General features: G+C 48.2%; 2 protein-coding genes across 2 annotated transcripts; both read left to right on the top strand.

Moving 5' to 3' along the window:
• The first annotated feature begins 24 nt into the window (after positions 1 to 24).
• Positions 25 to 4,984, top strand: TM2D3 (TM2 domain containing 3). Its single transcript, XM_048519717.1, has 5 exons — positions 25 to 169; positions 923 to 1,080; positions 2,033 to 2,192; positions 3,295 to 3,370; positions 4,648 to 4,984. Exons 1-5 carry the CDS (start codon positions 25 to 27, stop codon positions 4,811 to 4,813), a joined length of 705 nt encoding a protein of 234 aa, XP_048375674.1. The 3' UTR covers positions 4,814 to 4,984.
• Positions 4,985 to 9,949: 4,965 nt separating this feature from the next.
• On the top strand, positions 9,950 to 16,236 carry LOC125446165 (adenosine deaminase-like protein). Its single transcript, XM_048519716.1, is given in 9 exon segments — positions 9,950 to 9,991; positions 11,115 to 11,245; positions 12,116 to 12,174; positions 12,365 to 12,455; positions 13,150 to 13,224; positions 13,970 to 14,093; positions 15,548 to 15,567; positions 15,569 to 15,626; positions 16,027 to 16,236. Coding segments are annotated over 9 exon segments (810 nt in total).
• Positions 16,237 to 16,409: the final 173 nt, after the last annotated feature.

The raw sequence follows: 16,409 nt of genomic DNA, 5'->3' as shown, positions 1-16,409 counted from the left end.
GCGCGAGCCCCCCTCTCCAAAAAAATGGCCCTCCAAAAGCAATCCCGCCCCTCCTCCCCATTTCCCTCTTGGGACCTTCTTGCAAGAAGAGCGAGCAAAGCTGCACAGAAGCTCTTTGCACAGCCACTGGGGGAACTCTTTGTGTGTTTGTGTGTGTTTAAGTTCACAAGTTACACTGAACACGTGTCCAGCCTGCATTTTTGCACGTTCTGTTCCTGTATCCCTGGGGTTGCTTTCATGCAAAAAGAAAAGCTGCCCCTCCATCAGGAGGAAGCATTTTGCACAAACGCTGGGGGGAACTCTTTATATACACATACATACATGCATACATGCATACATATACATACATATATATACACACATACACCCCCCCAAAAAGGAAGTGAATTACTGAACATTTCTGAGTAGGTGCGGGGGGCGGGGGGGCAAGACTCCCTGGCCTCAGTGTTGCCTTCTCAGGTATCCTAAATAAACTCAAAAATACACACACTGCACTCTGGCTGTGTCCAATCTTATATATTGATCTTACATATAATTAATCAACTTAACGCTTCTATTTGTATTTACATTTCCTTATTTCTCTGACAAAGTTCTTAAAGATACAGCATAAGTCTTCCAACTCTTATAACTAAACATAAATAATCGCTTAGTTTATTCAATTCTTTTTTCAGGAACAAAGCTTCAGTTCCATATAGTCCATATTCCAATTCTGTAGGTTCTGCATAAAAACGTCCCACGTGTATAGAACGTTTTTAGCGCGTCTTCCTCAGTATGTCAGTATGTTCAATCACACTTCCAACAGTTCTTTGGGGCTTCTAATAGCCTTCTCAGTTATTACATGACTTCGTGCATTTCAAGCAGCATCTTTCACCCTCCTAAGAAAGCACTGACGACTTTGCTTTGCTGAACTGTAATTTTTCAGAAGCTACAGGGACCCCGCCTTACGTGATCCTGTGCCCCAGCAACGGGCCGTGCGGCCGCCTGCCTCCAGAATGCGTCAGCTGTAAAACGAACAACAGTTGCATCTACGGAAAACCGGTCCTTTTTGAATGTCAAGCCAAATCCCAGGTTCACTGCATCGTAAGTAAAAAGAAGTGACCCGCCTGTGATTTTTCGCAGTGCCTCTGTTGCCCTGTACAGGTTCAGAGAGTTTCATATGAATCGATTTTGAAATTCTTGCAGAGGTCCTGTAAAATGAATCAGTGATGGTAGACCTTTTCGAGACTGAGTGCAGCCCAAATTGCAACCCAAAATCCACTTATTTATCGCAAAGTGCCAACACGGCAATTTAACTTGAATTCTGAGGTTTTCGTTTAGAAAAAACGGTTGGCTCCGAGGTGTGCGTTACTTGGGAGTAAGCTTGGTGGTAGTCGGTGGCTTTGCTTTGAATCGTGCAAAATCGTGCAACTCTTCCAATGGGTGGATCATGACCCTAGGAGGGTTTAATCAGAAGCAAGCCCCATTGCCTGTACCCAAGCTTACTCCCAGGTAAAGGATCACACTTTAGTTCTTCGCATGAAAATCAGTGGGGTTTAACAGCGCTTAACAGGGTTACCTACACTGCTTCCCCAACACTAGGTCTTAGGTTTAATTATAATAATCGAGCCCAGCGGCCCAAGCCAGCCTAGATGTGTGTGGGATGGACTCTGTTTGCGCATGCCCACAGAGAGGGCTCTGAGTGCCACCTCTGGCACGAGTGCCACCTCTGGCACCTGTGCCATAGGTTCGCCACCACTGTTCTAGGGCAAGTGGTGTGTGTGAACATTGGATGAGCAACGTTGGGTGCGCCTTCTGTTCCCTGCACAATGCTCCATTCATGCCAGATACTCGGACTTCTCGAAACAAATCATTCCTCTCTGCCTTATTGAGAAACCGCGTTCCTTTGCACCCCTAATTTCTGTAGAGAGTGTTTTGTGATTTACCAGTAAAACGGCTTGCTTTATATAGATCTGTTGTTAAACGCTTCAGTAAATCTCACTTGCAAATTATTCCTGAACGGCTGGCTGAGATTCTGTTTTGGGTTCCTGTGCAGGGACCGGAAACCTTCGTTATCGACATGACGTGTCAGTTCTGTTGGCAGCTGCCTCCCTCTGACTATACCTGCTCTAACCCTACAAACTGCAAAACAGTCTCGTGTCCACGGGAACGGTACCGGGCTAATTGCACAGTGAAGGATCACATCCACTGCTTAGGTAAGCTCTTCTGTGGAAGAGAGGAGAGCCACAGATGCACTCCTGAGTCTCTTGGAGAAAAGGTGGGATTAAAATGTACTAGAAATTTGCTTTAAATCTACTAGTAATTTGAGAGTAGCAGTGGCATAGTGGTTAAGAGCAGGTGCACTCTAATCTGGAGAACCGGGTTTGATTCCCGGTCTGCCACTTGAGCTGTGGAGGCTTATCCCAGGAACCAGATTAGCTTGTGTACTCAGAATTTCTGGGTGACCTTGGGCTAGGCACAGTTCTTCAGAGCTCTCTCAGTTCCACCCGCCTCACAAGGTGTTTGTTGTGAGGGGGGAAGGGAAAGGAGATTGTAAGCCTCTTTGAGTTTCCTTACAGGAGAGAAAGGGGGGATAATAAATCCAAACTCTTTTTCCTCTTAGAATTGTAACACTGGAACCAGTTTAGCATAATGTTCACAGACCTGGACTGGGGAATCTCCATGCCAAATCCCTGTTGATACTTAGAACATAAGAACATAAGAACTAGCCTGCTGGATCAGACCAGAGTCCATCTAGTCCAGCACTCTGCTACTCGCAGTGGCCCACCAGGTGCCTTTGGGAGCTCACAGGCAGGATGTGAAAGCAATGGCCTTCTGCGGCTGTTGCGCCTGATCACCTGGTCTATTAAGGCATTTGCAATCTGAGATCAGGGAGGATCAAGATTGGTAGCCATAGATCGACTTCTCCTCCATAAATCTGTCCAAGCCCTTTTTAAAGCTATCCAGGTTAGTGGCCATTACCACCTCCTGTAGCAGCATATTCCAAACACCAATCCCATGTTGCGTGAAGAAGTGTTTCCTTTTATTAGTCCTAATTCTTCCCCCCAGCATTTTCAACGAATGCCCCCTGGTTCTCGTATTGTGAGAAAGAGAGAAAAAATTCTCTCTGTCGACTTAACATTGATACTTAATATTGATTCAGTTACTTAGATCGTGACCTACCTCACAGGGTTGTGGGGAGTCACGTTTTTAACTAGTAATGAAAACAGCATGCTTGTGCCTGAGGTTTTAATATCCGCACCGACTTTTGCCTCTGTAGATGTTGCATTAAGTTTCTGATCTCTGGTTTGTTCCAAGGCAATCGAACCTTTCCCAAGATGCTTTACTGCAACTGGACCGGGGGTTATAAGTGGTCAACTGCTTTGGCCCTGAGGTAGGAAGGGGTACTCAGTTGCTAATTTCTTGGGCACCCAGTGTGTCTGAATGTGGAATGTTAAGGCCATTGAGCTGCGTAACTGACATTTGTCCCCATCGTGTGCCAGACATCTGGTGCGTAATGGGCCCTTGCTTCGCTTCCAACACTCTATGGCCCCTTCTGCACACGCAAAATAATGCGTTTTCAAACCACTTTCACAACTGTTTGCAAGTGGATTTTGCCATTCCGCACAGCTTCAAAGAGCACTGAAAGCAGTTTGAAAGTGCGTTATTCTGCATGTGCGGAATGAGCCTCTGTTTCTTGTTTGTCGTCACCTTCCCAAAGTATCTAAACATCTAACATCTAACACTTACAATTATTCTTAGAAATTTACAATGTTTTAAGTCTCCATCTGAAACTTGATTCTGTTTTAGTCTTATGTATTTTATTAGTGTTATTTTGCTGTAGTTACTTGTTTTATTATGTTGTTAGCCGCCCTGAGCCCTTCGGGGATAGGGCGGGGTACAAGTTAAAATTGAATTGAAATGAAATTACAGATTGGCGCCATTCTGACACAAAGCAGATGTTTTCCTGCAAACTTGGGGGAGACCCAGATTTGCAGACAAATCTAAAATCTTTTTAAAAAATACATTGGGGGGTGGGTGAAGCTGGGAGCCCCCACCCCCGGGCTGCTGGGGGGACCTGGAGCTTTGCTGGAGTCAGCAACGAGGGGTATGCGGGACCCCCACTCCTGTAATACTGATGCTGATTTAACTTTGACTGGTTGCCTTTGACAGAGTAGACCTTTTAACAGCGAAAGGTGCGTTACCGAGGTAGGATAAGTGCAGCTGATAGGCTTGGCACGGCAGAAGAAACAACACGACACCATAAAGTAGTTTCACTTCCAAAGAAGACTTTATCTTTAGGTGTAGGTTATTTACAGTGTAGGCAGTATCAACAAACAATCGGGCAGCATGCTCCGCAGCAACTCAGAAATCCCTGGACACAGACTAGTGGAACGTGCTCTGCCTATATACTTCTGCTAACCAATCACAGTGAAGGTCAGTGAACAGGATTGAACTGGTTCTGTACAGTTGCATCAGGTTCTCCCTAGTGTTTCTGTATGACAGGTGCTGTCACCTAGATCACCATGATCTGTCTGCTCACAAGATGCACACCACATATTTATACATTCCCTGACAGCCTTATGTATTTTAACTGTGTTGCTGTTGGCTTCCAAAATGGCCGCCGCATCAAGGCAAGCTGCTGATATAATCTCTTGGTTGCCTTCGCAGCATCACCCTGGGAGGCTTCGGGGCGGACCGCTTCTACCTGGGCCAGTGGCGTGAGGGCCTGGGCAAGCTCTTCAGCTTTGGCGGCTTGGGGATCTGGACCTTGATAGACGTGCTGCTGATCGGGGTCGGCTACGTGGGCCCCGCTGACGGCTCGCTCTACATCTGACTGTCGCTGCGGTGGGTGTCGGACACGGATCGGCGCCGGGAAGGACGCAGACCGGACCTCGAAACGCAGATCTAGGAGCACATGTTTCGTACGAGCATGTATATTTTATGTACAGTATCTGTACTTCGCCCACCTTTAACTGAAGGTAAAATAAACGGCCAGCTCGCTAAACTGTGCTTTCCCGGAGTTAGTTTTCGTTGACTTTCCCCGTGCACCTTATTATTATTTTTTTTACTGTGAGAAAGTTTTAAGTTGCACAACTGAAGCTGTTTCTTGGACAGGCGCGGCTAATGCTTCAAGTCAGTTTCCTCAGCGGGCTTTGGAAGAAGCCCTACGCCCCCTCCCCCAACAATTAAAAAAAAATCTAAAGTATAATCTGATCATGTAAGCAACATCTTTCCATTTAAGTCCATGCCCTGTGAGGAGAGACTTAGGCCCCTTCCGCACACGCAAAATAATGCGTTTTCAAACCACTTTCACAATTGTTTCCAAGTGGATTTTGCCATTCCGCACAGCTTTAAAGAGCATTGAAAGCAGTTTGAAAGTGCATTATTCTGCATGTGCGGAATGAGCCTTAGTGAGTTGGGGATGTTTGGTTTGGTGAAGAGAAGGTTAATTGTTGACATGATAGCCATGTTTAGATATTTGAAGGGATGTCATGTTGGTGAGAGAGCAAGCTTGTTTTCTGCGGCTCCAGAGACCAGGAGTCATGGGTTCAAGGTGAAGGAAAAGAGGTTCTACCTAAACTTTCTGACAGTCAGGGCTGTTCGACAGAGGAATGCGCTACCTCAGAGTATGGTGGAGTCTCCTTTGGAGGTTTTTAGAGAGAGGCTGGGTGGCCATCTGTCAGGAGTTCTCTGATTGTGTTGCAGGGGGTTGGACTTGATGGCCCTTGGGGTCTCTTTATAATTCTGTGATTCTGAGTGTTATTCATTCTGTGACATGACTACAAAAAAGGCTGGAGAGGGCTCAGAAACGTCCTGAGTTTAGAGAAGTGTCAAGAAACTTCCGGGAATGTCGATATCTGTCTGGGTTTGAATGGACAGAGCCTGGAGATGAAATGTATCAAGTACCACTTTAAAACAAAAGTGGATCAGACCTGGACAGCCCAGGTTAGCTTGGCCATGGTTAGTGTTTGTTTGGGAGACCCCCAAGGAAATCTACGGTTGCTACGCAGAGACAGGGAATGGCAGACCCCCCCTCTTGTTTGTCTCTGGTCTCGAAAGCCCTAAAGCAGTGGTGGCGAACCTTTGGCACTCCAGATGTTATGGACTACAATTCCCATCAGCCCCTGCCGCTTGCGAGGGCAATTGGCGAGGCTGATGGGAATGTGAATCCACCTGCTATCTGGAGTGGGATTCCTACGACAGAATTAAGCTGTTAAGTTAGCGCCTTGGCTTCGGCGACAATTTCCTTCACCACCATCGATCCGATAAAACAAAGTTTAGAAGACTAATAATGTAGATTAGAAGGTTTATTGCTCCCCACCTGCATGCAGCTGGGTGACCTTGGGCTAGTCACAGCTTCTCGAGACTCTCTCAGCTACCTCTGGGGTGTTTGCTGAGGAAGAACAAGGGTGGCAGCCCTTTGAGTCTCCTGCGGAAAGGAGGATATAAGTCAAATAGCTATTCTTCTTCTACTCAGCTCCATGCCACATTTAACCATGTTGGGAGTTTCATTTTTTTTTAAAATATCACTTGTGAAAGTGCCTGTGGAATAATGCATTGTCGAAGGCTTTCCGGCCCGGATTCAACTGGTTGTGGGTTTTCGGGCTGTCGGTTTATTGGTCTGGTGGATCTTGTTCCTGGCGTTTAAGCCTGCATCTGTGGCTGGCATCTTCAGAGGTGTATCACAGAGAGAAATCTGCTACTTCTCTCTATGATATACTGGACACAGTGTGTAACAAACTTCTCTCTGTGATACACCTCTGAAGATGCGACCCGATGCTGGCAGCGATAAATTCGTCTAGGCTTATGGCGCTTCTAACTCAATGCCCTGTGAAATTTTGCAGTTATGTTTTGCACAAGCCCCGATGGAAGCTTGCTAGTAGTTTTTGCAGCCGACCAGGAATACTTTATAGAGAAATGCTTTTTGTCCAGGTTCAAGGGGCTTGATACTGTTGAGCAGCGTATGCTGGGAATTTATTGCTGCACCGTTCTGTCCCCTATGTTTTGCCATTAGCTTGTGTGTATTACTGCGAATGTGGTAAGGAGGATGCATGTTAGATTGCAAGAAAGTGCTCCGTACGGACAGAACGTTCGACCGTATTCCGTGTTTGCCGGGTAAACTTCAAAGCCGAATCTTCTCCTGAGTTATATGTGATGAACTCTCAATAAACTGTTTGTTTGTTTTACTGGTTGTCTTGTCTTTTTTATTGTGTCCGATTCCTTCAACTCTTCTTTTCTCCACATCCCCCTTTTTATTCTCTCTCCCGACCCTTTTAATTTCACGCACCAAGAATGTTTTGCTCCCTTGCCACCATTAAATTGTATCGGCGAAAAATTGGTAAATTAGTGGAGGTTAAAACTTCGTGTATCTAATCTGGAGGAACGGGTTTGTTAACTCTGCCGCCCTGAAGCACAATGAGCTGATCTGGAAATTCAGATTAGCCTGTGCACTCAACATGCCAGGCTGGGTGACCTTGGGCTGATCACAACTTCTCCGAGGGCTCTCTCAGCCCCACCTACCTCACAGGGTGTTTGTTGAGAAGAACCCAAAGGAGATTGTAGCTCCTGCAGAAGGGAACATAAATCAAACTCACCTCTTCTTCTTCTTCTTCTTCTTCTTCTTCTTCTTCTTCTTCTTCTTCTTCTTCTTCTTCTTCTTCTTCTTCTTCTTCTTCTTCTGTCTTCTTCTCCTGTCTTCTTCTTCAGCTTCTCCTGTCTTCTTCTTCAGCTGCTTATTATTCTTATTCTTATTATTATTGCTTGCTGAATGCATCTGATCCTTGCTGTGAGTGAGCCCGCGTAGTGTTGCGGTTAAAAGCAGGTGGACTCTAATCTGAAGAACTGGGGTTGATTCCCTACTCCTCCACACGAGTGGTGCACGCTTTATCTGGCAATTTGTTTCCCTGCCTCTCCACATGAAGGTTGCTGGCCTAGCCTTCGTTCGTTCCGAACTCTTTCAGCCCCACCGACCTCACAAGATGCTTGTTTTGGAAAGAGGAAGAGGAAGGAGTTTGTAAGCTGCCTTGAGGCTTCCTCCAGGAGGGAAAAGCAGGGTGGGATCCAGAGGTTCTCACCAGTTCGAAAATTAGGTTACTAATTATTTGTGTTGAGGGGTTACTAATTGGGTCCGGCTTTTCCATCTCCACGCCCTCGCCTCCCCGAGAGGCCTCCTGCCTTTGAACGTGAAGGTCCCATATAGCAATTGCGACTAATAATGTAACTCCCTGAACTGGGTTAATCCCTTTCAGGTACTGCAGTTCATTGATTCTCAGCCTTTCGTACCTTTTCTCTCACCAGTCTCTATCAAAGAACCTGTGTGTTTCACCATTGCTGTGTTCAGATTTTTGAGTTGGGGCATTTTCTATAATGTGATGATGATTTAGAAATGACCGGTGCAAAAGCATTTTTTTGAGATTAGGTGGTGGGGTGGCTGCCCACATGGAGGCATGTCAGGTTTTGCTCAGGGCTCAGGTTTGCCCTGGAATGCGCCTCTGCCCCTTTGCTGAGGGGCTGGCGAGGAACCTGTTGCAAAGGCCCTGGATCCCCACCACCAAACTTCTCTTCTTCTGCCAGGATAAAACAGATCAGTCCAAGAACCGCGACGTTTAGGATGAAGAAGGCAACCTTTTAAGCCAAGATCCCCCCCCCCTTTTAAACCAGCTGTTCGAAATGCTTTAAATTTAATTTTCTAAAGCAACGGGAAAGAACTGTAGAGGCTACGATTAGTTAAACACACAAAAGAAACCTCTGAACCTCAGTGCTAAGGAGCCACACCAAATTTCCCATTTGCTAGCCCTCTGTGGAAACTAGTCGGCCCCCATGTGGACCCGGAACGCTGGACTAGATAGACCACTGGTATGATCCAGCAGAGCTGCCGTGACATTCCAAACACCCCGATTTTATCCATGGTAGCGACGAACTAGAGGGCTTTCTTGGGAAGCGTCTCTTCTGCAGGAGGGTTTTATTTGAACCAGCAGTGAGGTTTGTGTCCGTAGCGTACCAATGGATCAGTGAAGGAGGTGCTGTAGTAGGCCATGAAAGGTCGCCCGCGAGAAATGCCCTGTCTTCAAAGAGACGAATTGGTAACGTGATGCTTTGCTGACACATTTTCAGAATAGCCCTGTGCGAGGCCTTTAGCCCAGGAAGACTTCTGCTTGGCTACTGGAGATCTGATTGGCTGTGCAGATTGTCGGCTTAGCGGCTTACGAAGTAGGACACCTTGAGGGGTGCAAGGCAAACAAGAACTTCAAGACACACAGTCACCGTTCGAATCCGTTTATTAGCTAACCACCGCAAGAGAAGTGCTCCGCCAGACAGCTGTTTCCAGCTCCTTCCACTGAAGTGGACTGTGTCTACTAATATACAAACGGGTACCAATCCGATGCCCATGCCATATCAGTCTTTGCACCGCGTTTGGCAGTTGCTGGATTTACGCTTTTTTTAAGGAGGAGTGTCCAACTGTCAAATAGATCTGTATTAAAAATATAAGCTTTGGCGCTTCCTGCACACCACTGCCATTTGCACAGCCCTAAGGCAAGTGACACCTGTCTGAGCCATTTAGGCTGCATGGGCAGGAGAGCCTGGGGGTCGGTTGCAAGCAGAAGGTGCCAAGTTTGCAGCCCCACTGGGACTCGAGCTCGCGCCCAGTAAGAGCTCATGGGAGGCTTGCCGACCCGCAGGTAGCGCCTGGAAACCCAGAATTACAGCCTCTCCAGGCTGCAGAGGGTCAGTTTCCCTGGGATGCGGGAATGGCACTTTCTTAAGGAGGGACTGTATAGCATTGCACCCCGATCTCCATGCCTCAAATATCCCGGAATCTCCCTCCCCAGATCTGGCAGCCGACCCTGCCGGCGCAATGCGAGGGGGGGTTACCTGTGAAACCGGGAGGCTTCCGTACGGTGGTGTCCCCACCCCAGGTGGGCAGGATCCTGCCCGCCCCTTCTCCTTACTCGGGCCGGCCTGCAGGAGCATGGACGAGGCGCGCCGCTTCTTCCTGCAGCTGCCCAAAGCGGTGAGCCGCGGGCCCGGGGATTAACCCCTTCTCCGCCGAGCGCTTGCAGGGGAAAGGGGCGGGCTTTGAGGCGGCGTTTCGGGGGGTCTCCGGCAGGGGCTTTTTCGCATGCAAGGAGGGCGGGAGCCCCTCGCCTTGGGGTGGCCCTACAAGTGTTCTGTTTGGGTGCACGCCAGCGAACTTCTTTAGGGATCGCGCGCCCTCTCCCAGGTTTTGCAGCCTGGTTGCAGGGGATGGGGGATGTAGGACTCCGGTGCTGCAAAGCGCAAATCCCCAGGACAGCTCCGTTGTCCCGACGCGATGTTTGGGGTGCCCCCCCCCCCCTCCGCCAGGCTCCCTTGTGAAATGAAGGATTGATCGGTTGATTGATTTCTTTGGTGCCCTTTAAGGTAGGCTAGGCTGGCAGGAGTTTGCCCGGCCCAAGGTCGTCCAGCAAACTGGCATGAGGAATTCGAACCCATGTGCTGGTATGCGGTTGCCGCATACTGCTCCTTCTCTGGGGCTTGTGTGCTCCAACAGGTGCCTGAGAGTGTTTTTTGTTTAAAGCAACATTTAAGTGATCTCTCATGCATACATGAAGAAGAGTTTGGGATTTATACTCTCCTTTCTCTCCTGTAAGGAGACTCAAGGTGACCTACAAGCTCTTTTCCCTTCCTCTCCCCACAACAGACCCCTTGTGGGGTCGGTGGGGTTGAGAATCCTGAAGGGAACTGTGGTGACTAGCCGGATACCCAGCAGAAGAGGAATGTAGGAGGGCGGAAACACACAAAAAAGGTTTTTGAAGGGACAGGCGCTTTGCTATCATTAAATGCCCCAAAGGAAGAAGAAGAGTTTGGTTATACTTTCTCTGGGTGCGGGGGGAGACTCAAAGGGCTTACAATCTCCCTTGCCCTTCCCCTCACAACAAACACCCTGTGAGGTAGGTGGGGCTGAGAGCTCCAGCTGTGACTAGCCAAAGGTCACCCCAGCTGGCGTGTGTGGTGCACAGGCTAATCTGATTCCCCAGATAAGCCTCCACAGCTCAGGCGGCAGAGCTGGGAATCAAATCTAGGTGACTACTTGTGGGATGGGGCGGGGGGAGGCGCAGAATTCTCTACTAAGCATTGATTTGTTTCTGATTTAGGAACTCCATGCCCACTTGAATGGCTCTATCAGTTCAGAGACGATGAAGAAATTAATGGCGCTGAAGCCGGATCTTTGGGTTCATGATGGGATGACCGTGATAGACAAGGGCCAGAAAAGGAGCTTGGAAGAGTAGGTGCCTCTGAACCTGCAGATTTTTAAATAAAAGGGTTGCCAACTCTTGAGTTGGGAAATTCGTGAAGATTGCGGGTGGAATAATGCCATAAAACGGGATTCTGTCGAGCAGCACTGGCGTAGGAGGTTAAGAGCTCGTGTATCCAATCTGGAGGAACCGGGTTTGATTCTCTGCTCTGTTGCCTGAGCTGTGGAGGCTTATCTGGGGAATTCAGATTAACCTGGGCACTCCCACACACGCCAGCTGGGTGACCTTGGGTTAGTCACAGCTTCTGGAGCTCTCTCAGCCCCACCTACCTCACAGGGCAGGGGTGGGCAATTATTTTTTACATGGGGCTGCATAAGAAACAAAAATGTTGTGGAGGGCCGGGCCAAAAGGCGGAAAGCCCGCGCGAAGCCCGACAGCAAGGCAACCGGCTATGCCCGGGGCTCAAAGCTCTTTGAGGGCCAGTCAGGGTCATCGGCCCGGGCTGGATGTGCGGGCATTATAATGCCCAGGTCTGTCTGGGGTGTTTGTTGTGAGAGCAAGGGGAAGTTATTAAGCCCCTTTGAGTCTAAACTCTTCTGCTTCTTCTTCTTCTAGTCTTAGTGTGCCAATTCTCTGCTATAATCTGGCTTCTCTTATTGCTGAAGCTGTTTTGGCCAAGGGTAGGACCAGTGAGTAAAGAGACTGGGGTTGGGGCAGCTAGCAAGAAGGCCCGTGAATTTTATTTATTGTTATTTACATTTATACCCGCCAATCTCCCGAAGGACTTGAGGGACTTTACACCCGGTATAAATAAACTACAATACCAAGATGATAAATTGCAGGATAATATAAATAATGCAGTTTCTATTTTATCTTTTCGATCTTTTTTGTTCTTTTAGATGCTTTGAGATGTTCCAGATCATCCATCAAGTGACCAACAGGACGAAATATATTGATGGTAAGCGTTCGCGTTTCTTTTTTAAGGAGTGGCGTGAACTTCAATAGCACTTTGGTGTTATTACAAAGCAAACGACACATAGTTTTAAAACGATTTTTTTTGTTATGCTTCATCGTGTCTGTTTTTGGTCCCTCCATTTCATCCTCACAAATCTTGAATTCTCCGTGATGGCAAAATATTCTTTTTTCAGGTAACCAAGGATGTTATTCGGGAGTTTGCTGCAGATGGCGTCAAATACCTGGAGTTAAGGAGTACACCCAGAGAGGAACAAACCACAGGTAATGCTGTTCAATTTTTTTAACCATCTGCTCATCCCCAATAAGCACCCTGTTGAGAACCATTGTGGTGTGATGGTTAGAACAGGTGCATTTTAATCTTGAAACTTGCTTTGATTCTCTGTTCTGCCACTTGAGCTGTGAAGGCTTATCTGGTGAATCAGATTAGCCTCTGCACTCCCAACACATGCCAGCTGGGTGACCTTGGGCTAGTCCAGTGGTGGCGAACCTATTGCACGGGTGCCAGAGGTGGCACTCAGAGCCCTCTCTGTGGGCACCACCGCAGCGCTGGGGAAGTTAGATAAATGGCAAGGGAATGCGGAAAATCACACACACCCACACACACATCTAGGTTGGCCTTGCTTCTGAATAAACCCGCCTAGGGTCGTGATTCACCCATTTGAAGCGTTGCACGGTTGCTTCACCAAGCTTACTCCCGAGTAACGCGCGCCTTGAAGCAAACTGTTTTTTCTAAACTAAAACCTCAGCACTCAGGTTAAATTGCCATGTTGGCACTTTGCGATAAATAAGTGGGTTTTGGGTTGCAATTTGGGCACTCAGTCTCGAAAAGGTTTGCCATCACTGGGCTAGTCAGTTCTTCGTAGCTCTCTCAGTCCCACTCACCTCACAGGGTGGGTGTTGTGGGGGGAGGAGGGGAGGGAAAGGAGATTTTAAGACGTCATGCTTTTTCTAGGCCTTGTGACCAAGCAGACGTGGAAGCTGTCCTTGAAGGTATAAAGCAGTGCAAGGAAGAAGCAGTGGATATAGATGTTAGGTAAGTTCAGAGTTCATAGAATCATAGAGTTGGAAGAGACCAAAGCACTCTTGATGGCCATCCAGCCTCTCTTTAAAAACCTCCAAAGAAGGAGACTCTTCCACTCTCCCAGGTAGTACATTCCACTGTCAAACAGCCCTTGCTGTCAGGAAGTTTCTCCTGATGTTGAGGTGGAACCTCTTTTCCTTCACCTTGAACCCATTACTCGTATTGATACAGCCCAGAATCACATTGGCTTTCTTGGCCGCCACATCACACTGCTGACTCATGTTCAATTTGTGATCTACTAAGACTCCCAGGTCCCTTTCTCATGTAGTGTTGTCAAGCCAGGTGTCACCCATCCTATATCTTGATTCTCCTTGATCTCAGATTGCAAATGCCTTAGCAGACCAGGTGCTCGGGAGCAACAGCCGCAGAAGGCCCTTGCTTTCACCTCCTGCAGGTGAGCTCCCAAAGGCACCTGGTGGGCCACTGCGAGTACCAGAGTGCTGGACTAGATGGACTCTGGTCTGATCCAGCAGGCTAGTTCTTATGTTCTTATATCTGTTCTAAAGCTATATATTTGTAGAAGCAAACCATGTAATGCAAATAGTGTGCAAATATTAGGGCAGCGTGCAAATATTAGGATTGACGTCTTGAATCTGATCCGACCCAACTGAGGGAATGCTCTGGAATGAACCACAGATCATCCACCAGTGTCTGTTGCTGTATTACCAGCTAGTAATCTGGAAATCTTGCCCTCCAGATTTCTAATCTCAGTGGATCGAAGAGGGACGGCTGTAAAGCCGAGGGAACCCGTGAAACTGGGAGGAGTTTTGCTGTCCACGGATGGTGTGGTGGTAGGGCTGGACCTCAGTGGAAATCCGACAGTAAGTTCTTTTTTTTTTAATGATGCAGCATCCTCCAGATCAGTGGTCCTCAACCTGGGGGTCGGGACCCCTTTGGGGGTCGAACGACCCTTTCACAGGGGTCGCCTAAGCCTCTCTGCATCAGTGTTCTCCATCTGTAAAATGGATAAATGTTGGGGTTGGGGTCACCACAACGTGAGGTGTGATAGGGTCACAGCATTAGGAAGAAGAAGAAGAGGAGGAAGGAGGGAGGAGTTTGGATTTATATCCTGCTCTTGGCCAGGAGACTCAAAGGGGCTTACAATCTCCTTGCCCTTCCCCTCAACAAACACCCTGTGAGGTGGGTGGGGCTGAGAGAGCTCCGAGAAGCTGTGACTAGCCCAAGGTCACCCAGCTGGCTTGTGTGGGAGTGCACAGCCTAATCTGAATTCCCCAGAATTCTGAATTAGCACAGGCTAATCTGAATTTCCCCAGATAAGCCTCCACAGCTCAGGCGGCAGAGCTGGGAATCAAACCCGGTTCCTCCAGATTAGATACACGAGCTCTTCACCTCCTACACCACTGCTGCGTAGGTTGAGAACCCTGCTTCTAGATGTTTGGGGAGCTTTGGGAAAGCGGTAACAGAGCACCTGTTTTGTTTCTTGAGGTCAGTTAAAGATCTCAGGTGCGGTGGGGAGGCGTTCTTTTGAGCCTTCTGGAGCAGAAAATACTCACTCTGTATTGGACTGTTTTGTATGTGAATGTTCTTTCTCCATCTAATTAGAGGTTTTATCTTTCCAGCTTTTTCAGAATCAGGTCAGGGGTTTGTTTTATGAATAGTTTTCATGGTGTTTATGTCCAATGGTATCGTTTCCGTATTGCTAAATTGTTATAATTCTAAGCTGCCTTGAGCAGAGATCTGAAGGAGAGGTTTAGAAATGGACTCAGTGGATATTCAACTATGTCCATGTGTATCAACTACGGTTTGTCAGACAGCCATCGGTGGGCTATCCTGGAACTTGGGTAGTCTGTCTGGCATCAAGAGGCATCTTTTAGGGACCCGGTTGGAGGTTGGGTTTTAAAGTGAAGATGTTTTGGGCTGTTATTATAAGAAGAAGTAGAAGAAGAGTTTGGATTTATATCCCCTTTCTGCAGGAGACTCAAAGGGGACTTACAATCTCCTTGCCCTTCCCCCTCACAACAAACACCCTGTGTGGAAGAGAGCTCGAGAAGCTGTGACTAACCCCAAGGTCACCCAGCTGGCGTGTGTGGGAGTGTACAGGCTAATCTGAATTCCCCAGATAAGCCTCCACAGCTCAGGCGGCAGAGCTGGGAATCAAGCCCGGTTCCTCCAGATTAGATCACAAGCTCTTAACCTCCTATGCCACTGCTGCTCCTTGAACCACGAGGGAAGTTGGGATACAAAGGTTGTAACCAAACAAATGAATACATTTTCCTTCCTAGACTTCACTTTTGTTCGCCGTCCTATTTTCTAGCCAGGACACGGCAAGGATTTTGGAACCCCTCTTGGAAGCCAAGAACAGGGGCCTGCGGCTGGCTTTGCACCTGTCGGAGGTAACGTTTTGAACTTGGTTCCGTTACCTGATTAGTTCTTCTCTTTGGAGTTTGTGGGGAAAGCTCTTACTAGTCAGTGGTGGTGAACCTTTGGCACTCCAGATGTTATGGACTACAATTCCCATCAGCCCTTGCCAGCATGTTGCTGGCAGGGGCTGATGGGAATTGTAGTCCATAACATCTGGAGTGCCAAAGGTTTGCCACCATGGTACTAGATGGAGCAGGACAAAGTTTCAGTGATACACCCGGTGTGTAGGTGTCTTTGAACAATTGCCTGAGCAGAGCCTGGCCTTCGATGTGGCCATTTTCTTCCGAGGAACTGGTTGCAGTAGTCTGGCGGTCAGTTGTAACTCTGGGAGCACTCCATTCCTCACCTGGAGTTTGGCAACCTTATTTTTAGGTCCCCGGCCAGGACGAAGAGACCAAACTCCTCCTGGGCCTGCCTCCTGACCGAATCGGGCACGGCACCTTTCTTCATTCTTCGCCGCCGGCGTCTGAGGGGCTCGTTCAACTCGTCAGACAACATCGTGTTCCTCTTGGTAAGAAATGGACGTGGAGCAGAAGGCTTGAAGATGTCGGGATTCAACCTTTCCCTTGCAGCTGCCTCTAATAGCGGAGCCCGTGTTGCCATGGCAACGTCAATGGCTGCTGCTAGGCCTCGGCCTAGGTGGCGAACCTTTGGCACTCCAGATGTTATGGACTACAATTCCCATCAGCCCCTGCCAGCACGGGCAATTGGCAGGGGCTGATGGGAATTGTAGTCCATAACATCTGGAGTGCCAA

This window comes from Sphaerodactylus townsendi, linkage group LG17, assembly GCF_021028975.2.
Source record: "Sphaerodactylus townsendi isolate TG3544 linkage group LG17, MPM_Stown_v2.3, whole genome shotgun sequence".
In the NCBI taxonomy this organism is placed as follows: Eukaryota; Metazoa; Chordata; class Lepidosauria; order Squamata; family Sphaerodactylidae; genus Sphaerodactylus; species Sphaerodactylus townsendi.
Note: the sequence above shows the minus strand (reverse complement) of the source record. Positions and strands in the feature narration are given on the sequence as shown.